The 18047-nt window shown below is 33.2% G+C and overlaps 3 protein-coding genes and 1 pseudogene across 5 annotated transcripts; 1 reads left to right on the top strand and 3 right to left on the bottom strand.

Moving 5' to 3' along the window:
- Nucleotides 1-569: 569 nt before the first annotated feature.
- Nucleotides 570-2616, bottom strand: LOC125576668. Its single transcript, XM_048737229.1, has 5 exons — nucleotides 2244-2616; nucleotides 1855-2108; nucleotides 1686-1767; nucleotides 1178-1562; nucleotides 570-1081 (listed from the first exon to the last, which is right to left on the bottom strand). Exons 1-5 carry the CDS (start codon nucleotides 2424-2426, stop codon nucleotides 816-818), a joined length of 1170 nt encoding a protein of 389 aa, XP_048593186.1. The 5' UTR covers nucleotides 2427-2616; the 3' UTR covers nucleotides 570-815.
- LOC125576667 (mucin-17-like) lies at nucleotides 2552-7049 on the bottom strand. 3 transcript variants are annotated; one of them, XM_048737226.1, is made up of 15 exons: nucleotides 5607-7044; nucleotides 5116-5517; nucleotides 4875-5015; nucleotides 4742-4789; nucleotides 4596-4664; nucleotides 4433-4507; nucleotides 4268-4336; nucleotides 4051-4200; nucleotides 3890-3961; nucleotides 3740-3811; nucleotides 3539-3673; nucleotides 3372-3440; nucleotides 3192-3278; nucleotides 2755-3114; nucleotides 2552-2671 (listed from the first exon to the last, which is right to left on the bottom strand). In XM_048737226.1, the coding sequence occupies exons 1-15, from the start codon at nucleotides 6456-6458 to the stop codon at nucleotides 2552-2554; spliced, it is 2721 nt and encodes a 906-aa protein (XP_048593183.1). In that variant the 5' UTR covers nucleotides 6459-7044. The 3 variants fall into 3 exon arrangements, with proteins under 3 accessions (XP_048593183.1, XP_048593185.1, XP_048593184.1); XM_048737228.1 differs by lacking the exons at nucleotides 3740-3811; nucleotides 3890-3961; nucleotides 4051-4200 and having other exon boundaries at nucleotides 5607-7049; XM_048737227.1 differs by lacking the exons at nucleotides 3890-3961; nucleotides 4051-4200; nucleotides 4268-4336 and having other exon boundaries at nucleotides 5607-7049.
- A 1231-nt stretch (nucleotides 7050-8280) lies between these two features.
- On the top strand, nucleotides 8281-10040 carry LOC125576735. The gene has a single exon (XM_048737357.1). It carries the CDS (start codon nucleotides 8466-8468, stop codon nucleotides 9384-9386), a length of 921 nt encoding a protein of 306 aa, XP_048593314.1. The 5' UTR covers nucleotides 8281-8465; the 3' UTR covers nucleotides 9387-10040.
- Nucleotides 10041-10369: 329 nt separating this feature from the next.
- Nucleotides 10370-11625, bottom strand: LOC125575221 (annotated as a pseudogene).
- Between the last annotated feature and the right edge of the window lie 6422 nt (nucleotides 11626-18047).

Genomic DNA, 18047 nt, shown 5'->3' with positions numbered 1-18047 from the left:
TCAAGAGATAGAGCTCTAGAAATGGTTTTTCTCGGAGAATAGAGAGAGCTCGCGTAAAAGATCGAGAGAGAGAGAGTTCTGGAGATGGGTTTTCGTCGGAGATCGAGAGATATGGAGATGAGAGAGAGATTCGAGAGGCGGAGACGAGTGAGATTCGAGAAGTTTGAAACGGCGAGAGTGTTGAGACGGCAAGAGTTTTGTTTTTTTTCAATCGAAATGTATTGTTTTGGAAACCTATCCTATATTAATTGGGTTAAGTATGCTTATGTAATATTCTTTAACAGATGATTCTCCTCAGACCAGCGGTTAAACCAAGGCTTTTTATAACTCAAAAGTCTCTCTATCCCCGGGTTCGATATGTGGTGGATTCAAAATCTATTTTAATTCTTTTTTGTGTTACAGTTTGGAGTTAAATAAAATTAAATGTAATCCATAACAGATGATTCTTCTTGGCCTAGTGGCTAAACTCCCACACTATCCAAATACGCAGACTCTCTCCCTCTGGGTTCGATCCTTTGTGGTTCTAAATTTTTGTTGTCTGTAAACATCACAATTTTAAGCTTACCATATACATGTCCAATCCTTAGTATATAATCTCATTTCATTCTTTTTTACATTTGAAACACTTAACTTTTTTTCTGGAAACCCATCCAGAAACAATATTTTAACCTTCCAAGATATATGATACCCAAATAAAATACTTGATATCCTTCCAATCTTTCTTATGTAACCAGACGCCAACAACATAACAAAATAAACAGTCATAACTAAAACCGAGTCTTAACTAAAACAAAAAATGTTTTCATGCATCATTCTCATTTCCCAAAGCTCTCATCCACAAATTGGTTGAAGATCTCACAAGACAAGGTTCTCCTTAGCTCCAATGCATTGTCATCATTAATCTTTGTCATGTCTCCTATCTTCAATGACTGGCACTCCAGAATCTTGACAAGAAATATCCCACAGTTGAAAGGATGTTTTGTCTTGGGTAAACCTTGTGCCTGCTCAATCTCAAATGGAATCATCTTCACCTTATCTACCTCATCACCAGAAGATTCCACCAGCAGATTAGAAATCAACACTGTCATATTTAAAAATCAATATCAAGATAGAATCAGTTGAATATTTCAAACCAAGAAACAGATGAATACATCAAATACAGATTGTTTATACATACCTGCCAACTTTTTCACTTGAGGAATATCAATGCTGTTGCTTTCCTTTTGAAAACAATCATATACTGTGATTCTTTTCTTCTTCAAATGAATTTCCATCCCAATCCAGACATTGCTTTTTTTTCCAAGAGTAATCCCATACACAACATCAACATCTTCTCCCCATGTCTTCTCTGGATATACCTTCCCTCTCACAGTATCTTTAAATAAATCGTTGAAAATCTTTTTACCTTTGACCTTTTCTTTCTTGTAAGCCAAATCATCAGAGAGCAAGCAATGCAAGAACTCCATAGGTAGGAAGCACGCCTTTGGAATCTTGTAGTTGTGGAACCAAGCAGCATTCTCATTTCTTCTGCAATTTAGCATTGCAAAGGCTCCATCAATGTGCTGCAAAAAAAAAGGCAAACATTATCTAATTTGTTACTATATAATTTCCTGAAACTAAACAAATCCTTCCTGAATTTTTTTTAAAAAAAAAGCTCAAGGCAAGAACATATGTAAACAAATTACCTCTTTCTTAAGGTCCTTTTTTGCATTTTCCATGCTTTGAAAGAAAGATTTCCTTATCTTATTATCATTGATTGATAGGGACCTGCAGTCGATTAAAGATTCAAAGGAATTACCAAACCTCTTATACATAAATATAAGAATATATAGACAAGGACAGAAACATGCTTACGTTTCATGCATGCCGGGCTTTAATGTCATCCAATTTTGAAGCCTTGAAAGCTTATGTTCCGCAGGAGTTGAAAACGGATCAACTGCAGGTATAATCTCAGGTATTACAGTTAAAGCCGGATTTCTGTCAGACTTGAATGGAGTTTTTGTGTCTCTAGATCGTTTAGGCACCCTCTCGCTCCTTCTTAGGAAAACATTATCCATTCCTGAATTTTGTGATGAGGCAGCAGCTTTCCTTTTCTTATCAGGCTTCACCTTTAATCAAACAATAGACACCAAGCAAAATATTATCAAATTTGTTGCAATCGGAATTTCTGGAAACCATTCCTGAAACTAAAATGTATGTATATCAAACAATTCACGTGAAGTATAATTCTAGTTATGATTTACCTTATCTGCCATCTTCCAGACTCCATCTTTCCATTCTCTATGAATTCGCAAATCTGAATGTTTGAATAGAATAGTTTCCATAGAAGTATAGAGACACACCGAGTATGTGTTATCACCAAGTACCATGCTAATTTGTCCGCTGCTCCAGCCATTGTTGTAGAAGGCTTCTACCTTATCCATCATCTCAAAGGATTTTTGGTCACTAGTTGGTGTTGCAGGACGTATTTTGTCAGCCGTGATAGTATCCTGAAGTTTCTGAAGTCTATGTTGGTCTGTGAAGAGTGTCGTGTACTCAACTGTCAGCTCCTCTAGTCCTTCACACAGTTTAAGATCAACAACCTTTCCTGGATACCATATTTCGTCATCAGTAGACAAAATTCAACCTCTGCGCCTATTTGAAAGTGAGCTAGAAGCCTGCTTACTTCAACCTATTAAAAATGAAGATTCAGTAACATCAGCGGTTTTAAATTGTTAGAATAATAATTAAAGATCAAATATACTCGATGCATACCTCGTTTTTTTCTGAAAAATCTATAGCACTTGTCTGAAGATGCTCTGTTTGCTGAGTAATAGGCGGCATCTTCGAAACATATGTGGAAACTAGCTCAGTAGTAGGTTCTGTAGTATCCTTGAGATTTTCTTCTGCTTGATTCTGCTCTGATGGTGTCTCATCGGATTGATCTCCCTCACTTGTCTGAAGGTGCTGTGTTTGCGGAGTAAGAGGCTGTGTCTTCGAAACATCTGTGGAAACTAGCTCAGTAGTAGGTTCTGTAGTATCCTTGAGATATTCTTCCGCTTGATTCTTTCTGCTTGATTGTGAATGCTCTCCTTCACTTGTAGAAAAATATTGGGTCGCAGTTTCTGTCTCACTCTATAAGACAAAAGTAAATGGTAAGAGTTAGTTGAATAGAAAAATATTACCTAAACATTTTAAATATTTCTTCTTACCAAAGCATTCTTATTTTCTTCAATAACTAGTGCAATTAGTGAAGACAATGGAGAGGAAGGTCTGTAATGCACAGCATGTGTATCCTCCTGTAATAACAGTAAAATAAAAGAGGTAGTTATGAAGAAGTTTCTACAATTTAAAATTCAAGTTGTACTTATGAAAGACATTTCTATGCTTACCTTTTTATTGTTTGCTGAAATGATCTCAGTCAATGGCTGTGTAGCCTCATACGTTTCCTCTGTTACCGTCTGCAAAAAAAACAAAAAAAAGTCAGGTAGGGGATCAAAAACACGTACAAAAGCTTTCAAACATTACTTGAAATCTCCAAGATTTTTTGAACATTTACCTGCTGTTTCTGAATTGGAGTAAAAACTTGAGCCTCAATACTCTTTGGAGATATTGGAGAAGAAGGTGTCTCATTCATTTCCAGTGTTTCTTTTTGCAAAACTTGAGTCTGAGCAGCAGGTGACTCAATCACAATCTGCAAAAAATATCAGGAAAGGCCATCATGAATACATTCAATTATAATTTCTAGAGTAAATATTACCTCATCATCTGGTTTTCCTTCTCCTTGATTAGTTTTGGGTGGCGTTTCATCAGTAGAGGTTTGTGTTTCCCTCTGCCAAAAATTAGAAAGGTCTATATATGTAAATCACCCAAAACTAATTGTAAACTCCAACTGTCATTGAGCATATACCTCTTTTGTCAGATTAGGAGTAAAAACTTGAGTATCAAGGGCAGGCGTGTCATCCGATGGCTCTCTCTCAATCTGTAAAAATTATCACGAAGTCAATCCAGAGTACGTTCTAAAGCTTCAAACATTAACTTAAAAATCCAAGATTTTTTTTGACCATGTACCTGCTGAGTCTGACTTGGAGTATAAACGGGAGTTTCAATACTCTTTGGAGCTATTGGAGAAGAAGGTGTCTCATTCATTTCTACTGTTTCTTTCTGCAAAACTTGACTCTGACTAGCAGGTGACTCACTTGTTAATTTCTCTCTCACAATCTGCAAAAAAATATCAGGAATGGCCATCATGAATACATTCAACTATAATTTCTAGAATAAATATTACCTCATCATCTGGTTTTCCATCTTGATTAGGATTGGATGGCCTCTCACCGGTAGACGTTTCTGTTTCTTTCTGTCAAAAATCAGAAAAGCCTTTATATGTAAAAAAAAATCACCCAAAACTAATTTGTAAACTCCAACTGTGAAAACAATATCATTGAGCATATACCTCTTTTGTCAGATTAGGAGAGAATACTTGAGTATCAAGGGCAGGAGTTTCATCATCTGATTCATTCATTGTGTCCTGCAAAAATCAAGAATGCATTCTAGAATATGTACAAAAGCTTCCAAATATTACTTCAAAACTCAACAATATTTTATTGGTTACATACCTCATTTGTCAAATTAGGCTGTTGAGACATTGGAGATAAAGGCGTCTCACTCGATGATTGCGTGTAATCCTGCAAAAATCAGGAAGGCATTCAGGATTTTGTACAAGAATTTCCAAATATTTTCTTAAAAATTTTTGAGCATATACCTCATTTTGTTGAGACTTTGGAGATGCAGCTGATTCAATCATTGTCTCCTGCAAAAATCAGGAATGCATTCAAGAAGTACAAAAGCTTTCCAAATATTACTTCAAAACTCAACAATATTTATTGGTTACATACCTCATGTGTCAAATTAGGCTGTTGAGACATTGGAGATAAAGGTGTCTCACTCGATGGTTGCGTGTGAGACATTGGAGATAAAGGTGTCCCACTGGATGGTTGCGTGTGAGACATTGGAGATAAAGGTGTCCCACTGGATCGCTGTTTGTCAAATATTAGGAAGGCATTCAAGAATATGTACAAGATCTTCCAAAAAATACTTGAAAATGCAAATGTAAAAGAAGATGTTTTGAGAATTTACCTTTTGTGTCACGTTAGTGGGAAAAACATTGCTGTTTCCTTCCAACTCTGACACACGAGCTCTAAGATGTATGTTTTCTTCTTCCAGTAATGACATTCGATCCTTCATGCTCTTCAGATTCTCCTCCATTACCGTGATGATCCTGTTCACTTTTTCATTTACTGAATCCTCATCAATCGGAGTAGAAGCTTGGCCAGTCTCCTTATTTGCCATCATTTGAATAAGAGCATCCAATGTGTCAAATGTGTCTACACACCTATTTTCCCAGTCATCGGCTGTAATCTTGTACCCTTTCTTTGTTACATCTTTCACTGTTTCCAACTCGTCACTATATTTGTCTTCAATGGAGATATCATCTTCTGGATCATGAGGAATAGAAGGTAGTATGCAATGGACCTTCAGCTGAGAATATTTCAAAAAAAGACCAATGAGAAACATATTAAAAAGAAGAAGCCAAATAAACTGAGAAACATATACTTGGAAAAGCTTACCTTTGTATCAGCTTCAACCTGTAAAACCCTATCAAGTGATGGATTCTCTATCTCAGTGTATTTTTCACACAAGTAAGTCGGCCCAGGAACCTCAACTGTTGGTACACACTTACTGAACTTATTCCTTAGCAAAGGAATCGACTCTAGTATCCAAAGAAGGAATACTAGAGGATAACCTTGCAACTCAAATTTGGATTTATTCTCCAAATGATTCGCGACAGCGTTTTGAATTGACTTCAGGAGCACAATGTAAGCCTCTTTTCCCCATGGATATGTCATATCCTGTGCATTTTTCGCATATTCCAAAGGAAAACTCCCTCCTTTGCTCTTCCGCAATAATATGCTCTCTACCAGGATGAGCATTGCGAGGCATATTCTCTCCTCAGAAGCATCTTCTCTTGTGTTTCTGAGCTGGTCCACCACGTCACTTAACTTATGACTACGCCCCTTTAGCAATTCCCAATTAAATCTCTCGGTTTCCCTTCGTGGTCCTTCTAATGCACCACTACATTTCAAGCCTGTCATCATATGAAATTCTCTTATAGAGAACCTCATTGGCTGCGCACCGAAATGGAACCAGGCTTCATTCTCCTTGACAGAAACGATGCTTCTAGTGAGAATGGCGTAGACTATCTTTGCTGATAACTTCAATCCTCTCTCACTGAGCTTCATTACAGGTCCCAGAAATGATCCTCGGACTCTTATCATCTCATCTGGTTTTAGGATGCTTTTGACAATAGAGATATAATCTGAACCAGAGTATTGGTTGATTGCTGACTTTTCTTTTGGCTGTGAACCAATAGGATACTTCAGCTCTGGCAGTGCTAGTTTTAGAGGTACTGAATCTCCCATCTTGTTTCTATCCTGCGTAAACAAGGAAAAAAAAAATTTCAAACTTTTCTGGAAGGCTTTCCTGAAATAACACAAATACAAAACAACACAAAAGTCTTCATTTGCTTCGCTTGTTAATAAGAACGAGTAACACACAAATCAAAATCAAAACGCAAGCTTCCCAAATTTTAATTCAAAAACCCTAATTTTAAAAAGTTACCGATTTTGAGAGTAGAGAGTGTGACGCTGATGATTAGATAGCCGGAGAAGATGATTATCGAGCCGGAGAAGATGATTAGCGAGCCGGAGAAGACGATTAGCGAGCCGGAGAAGATGATTCCCGAGCCGGAGACTTCGATTCCCGAGTCGGAGAAGATGATTCCCGAGCCGGAGACGACGATTCCCGAGTCGGAGAAGATGATTCCCGAGCCGGAGACGACGATTCCCGAGTCGGAGACGACAGTGCCGGTGAGGGTTTGAAGATTCCCGAGAGGAGACGACACGATTCGCGATCGAATGAAATGAAATGTTTTTTTTTCTATTCTTATAACAAAGGGTATAAAGGTAAATTACCCCTTTAATGAAACCTATTTTTGTGACTTCTGATCCTGAGTGCTAGTTTGGGAAGGAAAACTTCAAAAGGTGCTATTATTGACAATTGCCCAAAATAAAACGCCCTACCAAAATATATTTCTTTAAAAAAGGTAAGAAAAAATCTTATATTCTTATTTTATAGATATATAAATATATATAGATATATTATTACTGAAATGAAAATAAATATATATAAAAAAATTCAAAAAAAACGAATTTTTATTTCTCAAAATTTTATTTAAAATCTAAAAATTATCTTTGAAACTATTTTTAAATTATTAATTGTAATTTTTTTTAAATTATAAACTCCACCCCTCAAATCTATATTCTATATCTTAATTAGTTAACCATATGAATATAAGTGTATTTAATCTATTTAATGAAACATATTTTGGTAATTTTAATCCTTGTATGCTTTATTTGTGATAAAAAAAAATTAGTGCTATATTAGGGAATTTCTCTTTAATTATTTGGGATTTAATATTTTCGATATTAAAAAAAATATAAACTTAAAATATATACATATTCATTTGAATTTAGTAAATACTATTGTAAATAATTTTAATACAAACTTAAGATTTGTTTAAGTTTTTATTAAATTTACATAATATCAGGAATACTGAATAAATGTTGAAATTAAAACTATCTTGAATTTGTTTTTGAAAATAATGATGTTTGTCTGTTTAATTATTTTAAATTATGAAGCTTGTGTACCAAATATGGAAGAAAATATTGATATTCATTATATGCTGATAAAGTAAATTACTTAAGAAACATAAACCATTATACAAGAACTACGTCGAACAAAACATTAAAAAAAAGTGTTATAAATTTACACAATGTAAAACACCAGATTGTAATACTATGTTTAACTATTATCTCATATAAACAAAACATACAAACTTTAGGTCATATATGAAATTTCATTAACAAAAAGATTTAATGGAATATATAATGGTGATTATATTTTCAGAAGTATATTATCATATATGTATATAATCATTTTATAGAATCACCATTATATTTTTTGGTCAGCAGAATCGCCACTATATATACCACAAAAAGTAAAATTTATAAGAAAACGTCAATCACGCACCGGAATGTATATCCATCCTAAAGAATAACATTAAAATGTTGACACAGAAAATCTAGATTGGATATCATCTACCTTCTAGACTAACTATCGAATCTATGTAAATGACAACAAATCAACTTTTTATTGTATCCATATATTATCATATAAATAGAGACATTTTTGGAAAACTAAATAAGAAATTCAGGATTTTTATTTGACTTATAATTTAGAGTAGATATTTTTCCTTTCATATTTTAAACTAAATTTTCTTATGAATCTTTTTTAGCTTTTTTTTTTTAATGGAGGCTTTATAAAAGGATGCATAAGCAACCCATGTAAAATACTATCTATCTTTCAAAATGTCTTCAAACCCAAACAGATTCAGCTCTTATGGGGATGATACTACAAACTATCATGGTTTTGCTCCCAACTTCAGGAATCATAATTCCAAAACAACTCGATCGATGGTCACTACCTCTGATCACATGAACCATAGAGGTTTATTCTCTTCTTCTCCCTCTTTTTCTTGCTACCAAAATTCACATGTCTCTTCATCTTCTTTTGGATTGAACAATTCATATATGAATTATCATATGAGGAGTGAAAGTGATTCTGTTCTTGGTGCTAATTGTTTTCCTATTACAAATAATCCTCAATATTCTCAAGTCTCTTTCACCCAAACAATTACAAATAGGTTTTCTGCAATTGTTCCTAGCAATCAAATTTACAATATCCAAAATGATATTGCACGTGTCCAACATGACATGGATTTTAAAACCAATATGTGGAATCGTCCTACATCTTATCGTCCAACCTTTCTTGATAAAAACTGTGGGATCTTGAACCCTAAACCTGTTTATGCCATTCCTCACCAAGACTCTCCTTATCGTCAGCATCTGGACATGTTTTCTTCGTCATCAAAGTACAACCATGACCTACATGTTCTCCAAGAAGGTCAGTCGTCAAGGAAAAGCCCTAAACCAAACAAATCTCATGATAATTACAATTCTGATGAAGACGGTATAAGTGAAGATGTTCAATATGATGGTCGGACACATAGTTTGCCATATGAGAAATATGGTCCATATACATGTCCCAAGTGCAAAGGTGTGTTTAACACTTCACAGAAATTTGCTGCACATATGTCATCGCATTACAAGAATGAGACGAAAAAAGAAAGAGATGAGAGGTATCGTGCAAGGATTAAAAAAAAATATCACAAACTAAGCAACAATATACATGGTGGATCTAAGAAGATCAAACTGGAGACGATGGAGTAAGTGACAGCGAAGCTTTCATACCATTGTGATGGTAAAGAAAGAGCCTGCTTAGGAGTTCTTTTGTTTAGTGGCTTCCCAACTTATTTAATTTATCTAAATAAAATGCATGTTTCTCCTTTTTAGCCTTTCATTATCTATGCTGTGAATATGGTTGAATGTACGGTACTTGGGCGGATAATTGTTATCTTCTCTCATTAAAATATGACTCAACTGTATTTTATAGTACTTTGTTCTTTTATGGCATATCCAACCTATAGTACTATTATTTATTTTTTTTCTTCAAACGGCTGTTCTATTACTCAAGTTTGATGTGGTCTGGGAAACCAGACCGAAACAGAACAACCAATGTAATATTCTATAGTACTATTATAGTGTCAAAAACACACTATATTAATATAGTTTCAGCACTAAAAATCATTTCATCATCTCCTATCGAATTGAATGCAACCTTAAACTCTTGTAAAGCAAAGTGTTGACAAGGGGTTTTCGATATATAGTCAATACCCTTCCCTATACCCACTCATCTAAACACTCATGAAGACATAAATGGTTGCTCCTTGACGATTCAAATATTCTTAAAACCAATGATAGGTTAGTAAGTGCCAACTTTTATAAATGAAACATGCTGTATAAACCATGTACCTAGCTATCGTCAATTGGAGAAAACTTATGTGTCATATAAGATAGACCTTTTGCTTATTAGCATCAGCACCTTCCACATAACTGATTTCATTTCCACATACATTTCCACTATCTCTCAAGTGGCTATTCTCTAAGAATAAGGCTTGCAAAGTTTGACATGATGCAATAATAACTCCCAAATAAGCATGTCAGAGCATGTCCAATGGTTAGAACCCATGATAGGTTCTAATGATTAGTTTAATAATTAATTTTGTAATTTGTAAAGTTTAGAATTTTTGTTAATGTAATTAAATTTGTCATGGTCCAATGGGAGAACCTCTTTGAGGTTCTTAAATTTTTTTTTTTAGAAGTTGAATTATTGGATTTCATAAAAATTTAAATAAATATGACATAAAACATATTAAAAAGATGTCATTACAGAGATTCTAAGCATAAAAGCTTTATAATTTTAGACATGAAAAACTAACTCTCAGACATCAACAGCTAGAAGGAGAATGTAGTCCCCTGAATATGTATATAATCTTAGATCTTGACTCTTGAGAACTTTCCGCAACTACTCGAATCTCTTGACAAGGGAGAGATCATTAAGCATCTTCTCGATCGCTTCATCACTATGAGCTCTTCCTTTTGTCTACACAAAACAGAAGCTTACATCATCGCAAAAGTCCACAGACATAACAAGGCTATTTGTTCTTTCTAGGAATAGAGAAAGTATAATATTTTTTTTTTTTACCTTGAGAGAAGGAACCATTGCCACTGCTTCTTCAGCAGTTTCAGGACAGAGATTGCCAAGAACACAGAGCTGTTCAATAACGACCACCACAATGGTTTATAACCTTCTGTCTAAAAAACTTAGCTGATGACCAAAAAATCCAATCTCAAAAGTTTTGAACATCTTACCTCAAACTCAGTGAGCTGATGCCTGCTCAAGATTATGTGAAACTTGATTACTTGAATTAAGGTAAACACACATGCTGCAGTCAAAATCATAACGCATATATACTCTCACAAAACTAAAGAATTGAACCAGTGACATTAAACTCTCTCATTCATGGGTTAAGTACTAATAAAAGCATAATCAATGCATTCTTGTAATACTAGGTCTACTGAATAAACTAATCATACAAAAAGAGGATACTCTCGAACTTGTCGAACAGCATCTGGATTCTTGTACCGACTAAATCGCTTCACATACTGCAAGTACTTCTCAAACACTCTGCAAAGAGTAAACAAAATTCAATCACCAATAAAGTACTATTTTCTTTCCTCAGGATAATGAAACCGGCATAAACACTACTAGTACAAAATAGCGTGCATTTAAAAGTAATATGCATCAGTGCAGACATATATCAAAAATCTCCGTACATTCTTCAATTCTATAGTCTACAAGACCCAAGGCTCTTGAATTTATTGATTGCTAATTGGCAGTGAATCTCTACAAAGCACAAAACTTTTTAAAAAGACTTAACTGAGAAACTTGATTCATAGGATCCTTGGAGACTTGCTGAAGTTGTTTGTGCTCAAGGATCAGAGACACTTAACAGTTCATTAAGCACTTTGCCTTCAAAGGAATCAAGCCCATAAATTTCAGTACAAAATCGAGTATGGATTTTGAAAAAAGTGTAAGATCAATCGAAAAGAATCGTAATGGACTAAGACCAATTCGAATGAAAAGAAGAAAATAAAAACCCTAATTTTGCAATACAATAGCTGGGGATACAGAGACGGGAATAACAGAGAGGTTTCCATCTCCAATCTAGCTCCACTTGTTCAAGATCAGTCTTTCCTTTTGTTTTCAGTAGCAGGACTCATAAATCTTCTTTTGTTTCATCTACTCCATCATCCTTTGCACCCTCATTAGCGTTATGAGAAGCAAGAAACTTCTATCTGTAAGATTAAATATAATACGTTATGATCTGATGCAGCAGCATCTATGACATTGGCGCCAACATATAAGCTTATATTTTCAAATATTTTTCCTTTAGCTTATATGGTTTGGCTTTAGTTTTATTTCCTTTTTTAGATAAGTTTATGTTATCATTTTTCTTATGGGGTTTGTCTATTCGAAAGGAAGCAGAGTTGAGGTTCTTATGTTTTCCATACTTTGATAATTTAAGACAATAGCGCTTTCTCTTATTTCTTTGTGAGATTTGATTCAATTCATCAAAGAAAAAGTTATTTTAGAAAACTCTTTGATTGATTCAAGAATAGATTTCTGCGCCATGATCACTAACAACTCACGGATAATAGACAAAGCTTACAACATTGGTCTGAATGTGATAGCGCTCTTGATATGTATATGCATTTCATCACGTGGATATAAGAATGCTTATCATCATTCATCACCATAATTTCAAATGTTGTAACGCAAATATACATTCTAGAGAGAAGATATAATCAGGACATGAACCCATTGCTCGGTGCATGAAAATTATGAACAGAAAGTATAACCAAGAGAATGAAACTAGTTTGACCTGTCTATATCTCCTGAGTACTACTTGAAGAACAATTAAAAATATAAACAAGAAAAAAAAATTATCACTTGTTTTCGAAGATCAGTTAGAAATCCTAAGATTTGAAAATCATAAATCGATTCATAATTTTTTTTTTTTGACGTCTAACGTACTCAAGCTTGAGGTGGTCTGAGTAACCAGATCGGAATAGAACAACCAATGAAAAGTAACTCCCTGTGAAAGGTCCTAGCAGTCTTAGCTAAAAAATCAGACATCTAGTTGCGCACTCGTGGCACATGGGTGATTTTGAATTCCGAGAAACAAATCTGAAGCGTCTCTATCTTCTCCAACTCTGTCGCGAAGCTTGGCCACTCCTGGGGCTCCTTTATCATTGCAATCAGTTCCTTGCAGTCAGTCCCAAAGCTCTGGCATGGCGAGTGTTGAAGCATATTCTCCATCGCCCATCGCAGTGCTTCTACCTCCGAATGCAATGCTGATTCACATCGAGTAAAATTCCGTGTTCCCATAAGTTGTATGTTCTCCCCGCTATCCATCCAAACCCATCCACATCCACTAAAGCGATCTGAAGTTGTCCAGGACCCATCTAGCATGCAAATATTACCCAAGCTTAAGACTTGGATGTCCTCATTATCGCTGGCCTGTACTACCGGTGGTATCATCTCATTTGCATTAAACCATGCTTGACATTCACTTTCTGCGTATCAAACTAGTTCCAAAGGGTCTCTGTCTATTCCCCTGAATAGCTTATCATTACGAGCCTTCCAAATATACCAAATTATCCAGGGTCTAGTTCCAAAGGGTCTCTGTCGATTCATAATTTAAAATAAACAATAGTACATCAAAAATTTGTTTTGGAATCCATTACCAATTGCTTCATTAAACTTTTATTAGTTTTAGCCTTTAGGAGTTAGATATTCATTTAATATGGTTCTCAAATTATATTGTTTTCTTTTTTTTTTGACATCGAGACAGACTTTCTGGTGATGAATTGAACAAAAATGCTGTTACAAGGACATAGACTAGGTTCAGAACATCTGCAATGGGAGTCCTTAAGAGAGAGTCCTTAAAATAATAATTAAATAATCAGTAGACTTCACCAAAAACTAAAGATTCAATCATTTAAATCTCTAAATAAGAATTCTTTCTTAGTGAATCTTTATACTATTTACGGGTCTCTACGACATGTGGAAAACCGCGATTGGTTGATATTTTTTTTTTAAATCTGAAAAAGAAAAAAGAATAATACTTAAAAAGTCAAAATACACTTTTTCTAAAGACTCTTTTTTGGGTAACACCATTGCGGGTGCTCTCATACAACTCGAATTCTATTGTCAATGATTAATACATTTTAACAATTCTTTTTTAAAAAAATACATTCTAACAATTTTGTAAAAAGTAGAAACCCTACTGACTATAAATTTTAATATTTTAATTTTTTTATTGTTATCGGTTTGATGGTTTATAAATTTTATTCAAATGTTTTGTTTTTATTAGTTACGTTGAAATCTACTGTTCTCGGGATAATAATTCTTAATTATTTATTTCAGTGAATATAATTTTATAATAGTATTCATATCTTTTTAGAATTAGAAAAGAGATATGTATAGTATTATGTTAATTATAACATAAATTTAATAAATTTTTTAAATATACAAAACTCTCTACAAATTAACAAAACTCTACACATATATAACATAGCTCTATGCAAATTTAACAATCTTTTAAAAAAAACCCAATCCTATCCAAATTCAAATCACAAAGTTAACCTGTATAGAGTTCGAATCACAAAGACCAGCCATATCATAACTTAAATACATTATTTACTAGTCAAATATATCATACTTTAGAAGTTACCACTCGAGAGAAAGTAACTCGTTCTAACTATCTACTACTAAGGTAAAATAAAATATTCTTAATTTCATGAGAAAAACGTATATGTCTAGTGAGACAAAAAGTTCGTTCTTGGTTGATGAGCCCCCCCTTTAGGAGTTAGATATTCATTTAATATGGTTCTCAAATTATATTGTTTTCTTTTTTTTTTGACATCGAGACAGACTTTCTGGTGATGAATTGAACAAAAATGCTGTTACAAGGACATAGACTAGGTTCAGAACATCTGCAATGGGAGTCCTTAAGAGAGAGTCCTTAAAATAATAATTAAATAATCAGTAGACTTCACCAAAAACTAAAGATTCAATCATTTAAATCTCTAAATAAGAATTCTTTCTTAGTGAATCTTTATACTATTTACGGGTCTCTACGACATGTGGAAAACCGCGATTGGTTGATATTTTTTTTTTAAATCTGAAAAGGAAAAAAGAATAATACTTAAAAAGTCAAAATACACTTTTTCTAAAGACTCTTTTTTGGGTAACACCATTGCGGGTGCTCTCATACAACTCGAATTCTATTGTCAATGATTAATACATTTTAACAATTCTTTTTTAAAAAAATACATTCTAACAATTTTGTAAAAAGTAGAAACCCTACTGACTATAAATTTTAATATTTTAATTTTTTTATTGTTATCGGTTTGATGGTTTATAAATTTTATTCAAATGTTTTGTTTTTATTAGTTACGTTGAAATCTACTGTTCTCGGGATAATAATTCTTAATTATTTATTTCAGTGAATATAATTTTATAATAGTATTCATATCTTTTTAGAATTAGAAAAGAGATATGTATAGTATTATGTTAATTATAACATAAATTTAATAAATTTTTTAAATATACAAAACTCTCTACAAATTAACAAAACTCTACACATATATAACATAGCTCTATGCAAATTTAACAATCTTTTAAAAAAAAACCCAATCCTATCCAAATTCAAATCACAAAGTTAACCTGTATAGAGTTCGAATCACAAAGACCAGCCATATCATAACTTAAATACATTATTTACTAGTCAAATATATCATACTTTAGAAGTTACCACTCGAGAGAAAGTAACTCGTTCTAACTATCTACTACTAAGGTAAAATAAAATATTCTTAATTTCATGAGAAAAACGTATATGTCTAGTGAGACAAAAAGTTCGTTCTTGGTTGATGAGCCCCCCCCCCCCCCCCCCCCCCCCCCCCCCCCCCCCCCCCCCCCGCAACGAACGACAAGAGGATCCAAATCAACTCAGGCCTCAAAAGTCATCTTCCTATTCTTTTTCATATTTATTTGTTTCAACTTTATATTTTTCTTCTTTATCTATAAATGGAACAAGACAAAGTGATTACTTTCTTACTTGCGTCTTTAATTATAAAGTTACAAAGTGGATGCTCCTTGATAGATAACTAAAATTTGATCCCCGCCCCCACGCCAATATTTGATTTAACTTATGTTCAACGTAAACTCATAAACCGCTGATTTTATAAAAAAATTTCATGTATATTTTTTATGTTTTGTAATTTACATATAGATTAAAATATATTATTTTATAATATAGATGTTTGATAATATTTTTTTTATTTGTACATAATATTATATTAAAGAATTTATATCTTGATGCAATTTGATGTACTTATACTATTTATATATTAACCTGTTTTTTTTTTTGTTAATTTATTATAAAATGAAACAACATACTAAATTGTTTTTTCATCACCCATTATTAATATTATATGAATATTAACTAAATTGACCATACTAAAAAGATTATCTCCTTTTAATACATGCGATTTAGTTAATATTCGTACAATATTAAAAATGGTCAATACATGAATATCGATTTGGTTTGATAAGCTTTGGAATTATAATTAATTAATTTAAATTTATTTGAAATATAGTGGTAGAATCTATAAATACAAAAAGAAAGTACCTAATTTATTATAAATATAATGGCTAAATATGTAAATAAAAATACTAAAAATACTGATATCTATGTTTTCAAACAATTCTCATTTATACTGATATTCATGTTTCCAAACAGTACGAAAATGTATTGTTGTTTTAATAATATATATTTAAATTGATTTTAAATGTAGTGGCAGAATCTGTAAATAAAAATAGATACAGAAAATATCTAATTTATTATAAATGCAATAGCTAAATGTATAAATAAAAAATATTAAAAATATTGATATCTTTATTTTCAAACAATTTTCATTCATATTGGTATTCATGTTTTCACATACCAAAATATATTTTAGTTTTAATAATATAGATAAGTAAAAAACAAAACGTCAGTTCAACTGATTCCACAACAAAACAAGTATTTTTATAGAACTGTTAACGAGGAACATCAATATGAGGAAGATAAACAAATTCCTCATAATATATTGTGTGGCGTAATTAGACTTTGGCATAATACACAGAAACAAGAGAACCAAACCGAGTCGCACAAAACAAGAGGCTAGGTTTGATTTTGATAAGCTTAAAATTAACTAAACAGATTTATGCAGAGCCGGCCCTTGGACCAAGCCAAGCAAGCCACTGCTTCCGGCCGTTTTATTATATATAAAGATAATTTCGGCCACATTTTTCAAATATTCTCCTTTAGTCTAGTGGCAAAATCCGAATGTATTGGACTTGTTTAGTCCAACCAAGGTTCAAACCTCTTCAAAAGTGGCGAATTTTTTTTAATTTGTTTCTCGTCCTGGATTAGTAAGGACCGGCTCTGAACTGATGTATAACAAAATTTCGGTTGTTGGTATTTCCAAGAACCAAACAAGTATCCGAAAAACGTAACAATAATATTTGTATAATTTTACAATATCTAGTACATGTTATGCTTTAACAAAAAAACAAATCTAGTACATGTTATAATCTATACTATACTAAAAGTAGAATAAGATCATCATTTAGCCTATCCACGTAGACACTAAAAATCAACCACTCAGAAACAATATTTCTGCCACGTCACATTTGATCTTATGCCATTCTAAATAAACACGTCCAGCCCATTCAAAATCATTTACGAAACTGTGTATTTGGCAAATAACATAAATCCATCATTGGGCCCATTTTTGTCTTAAACGTTTTTTTTTTGGACAACCTAATACCTGTAAATGCCGTATAGCCATGGTTTTCTTCAATCTATTGTTTCAACACCTTTGTCACTACAGCTTCCCATCCTTCCGCATGAACGTATACGTTCAACATGTAAACCTCATAAAGCTCAAATATTTAATTTGGTAACATCATGAGTCGGTTTCCATTCCACCACCTCTACACCTTATATATCCCTCATCACTTTCTTCCTTCTCCCCTTTACCATAGTCACATAAATCAAAACATCAGACCTATTAATTGCAACCCAAACGCCGAAATCATATAGCAAGGTCCGCATAGCTTTCTTCTTCAGTGACGTCGTTTCTGGTCTGGGGCAGTCTGAACTTCGGTTTCGATCAATTCATTTTGGTCTGGATCTCCTTCTTATTGATTAACAGGTATGAACTCATCTTTCTACGACCAGAATTGTGCTATTTAGGATTCAATATCACTGACTGAAACTAATCAACGACAGGGTTGTGTCATCCAAGTGTCCATCTCCTAAAACCGTATAGCCCAAGATTTACATCTCGGTTTGCCTTTTCTTATTTTACGTTTTC

Source organism: Brassica napus, chromosome A7 (genome assembly GCF_020379485.1).
Source record: "Brassica napus cultivar Da-Ae chromosome A7, Da-Ae, whole genome shotgun sequence".
NCBI lineage: Eukaryota > Viridiplantae > Streptophyta > Magnoliopsida > Brassicales > Brassicaceae > Brassica > Brassica napus.
Note: the sequence above shows the minus strand (reverse complement) of the source record. Positions and strands in the feature narration are given on the sequence as shown.

Bases quoted from the DNA above. Each gene is read 5' to 3' on its own strand.
- LOC125576668 (XM_048737229.1), bottom strand. From the start codon at position 2,426: ATGATGGATAAGGTAGAAGCCTTCTACAACAATGGCTGGAGCAGCGGA. The intron at 2,109-2,243 runs GTAAATCATAAC...GTTTGATTAAAG, and splicing joins TCTGGAAGATGGCAGATAAG to GTGAAGCCTGATAAGAAAAG. The intron at 1,563-1,685 runs GTAATTTGTTTA...TTTTTTTTGCAG, and splicing joins AAAAGGACCTTAAGAAAGAG to CACATTGATGGAGCCTTTGC.
- LOC125576667 (XM_048737226.1), bottom strand. From the start codon at position 6,458: ATGGGAGATTCAGTACCTCTAAAACTAGCACTGCCAGAGCTGAAGTAT. The intron at 3,812-3,889 runs GTATATGCTCAA...AATTTTTGGCAG, and splicing joins CTCCTAATCTGACAAAAGAG to AGGGAAACACAAACCTCTAC. The intron at 2,672-2,754 runs GTATGCATCGAG...CATTTTTAATAG, and splicing joins ATTTTTCAGAAAAAAACGAG to GTTGAAGTAAGCAGGCTTCT.
- LOC125576735 (XM_048737357.1), top strand. From the start codon at position 8,466: ATGTCTTCAAACCCAAACAGATTCAGCTCTTATGGGGATGATACTACA.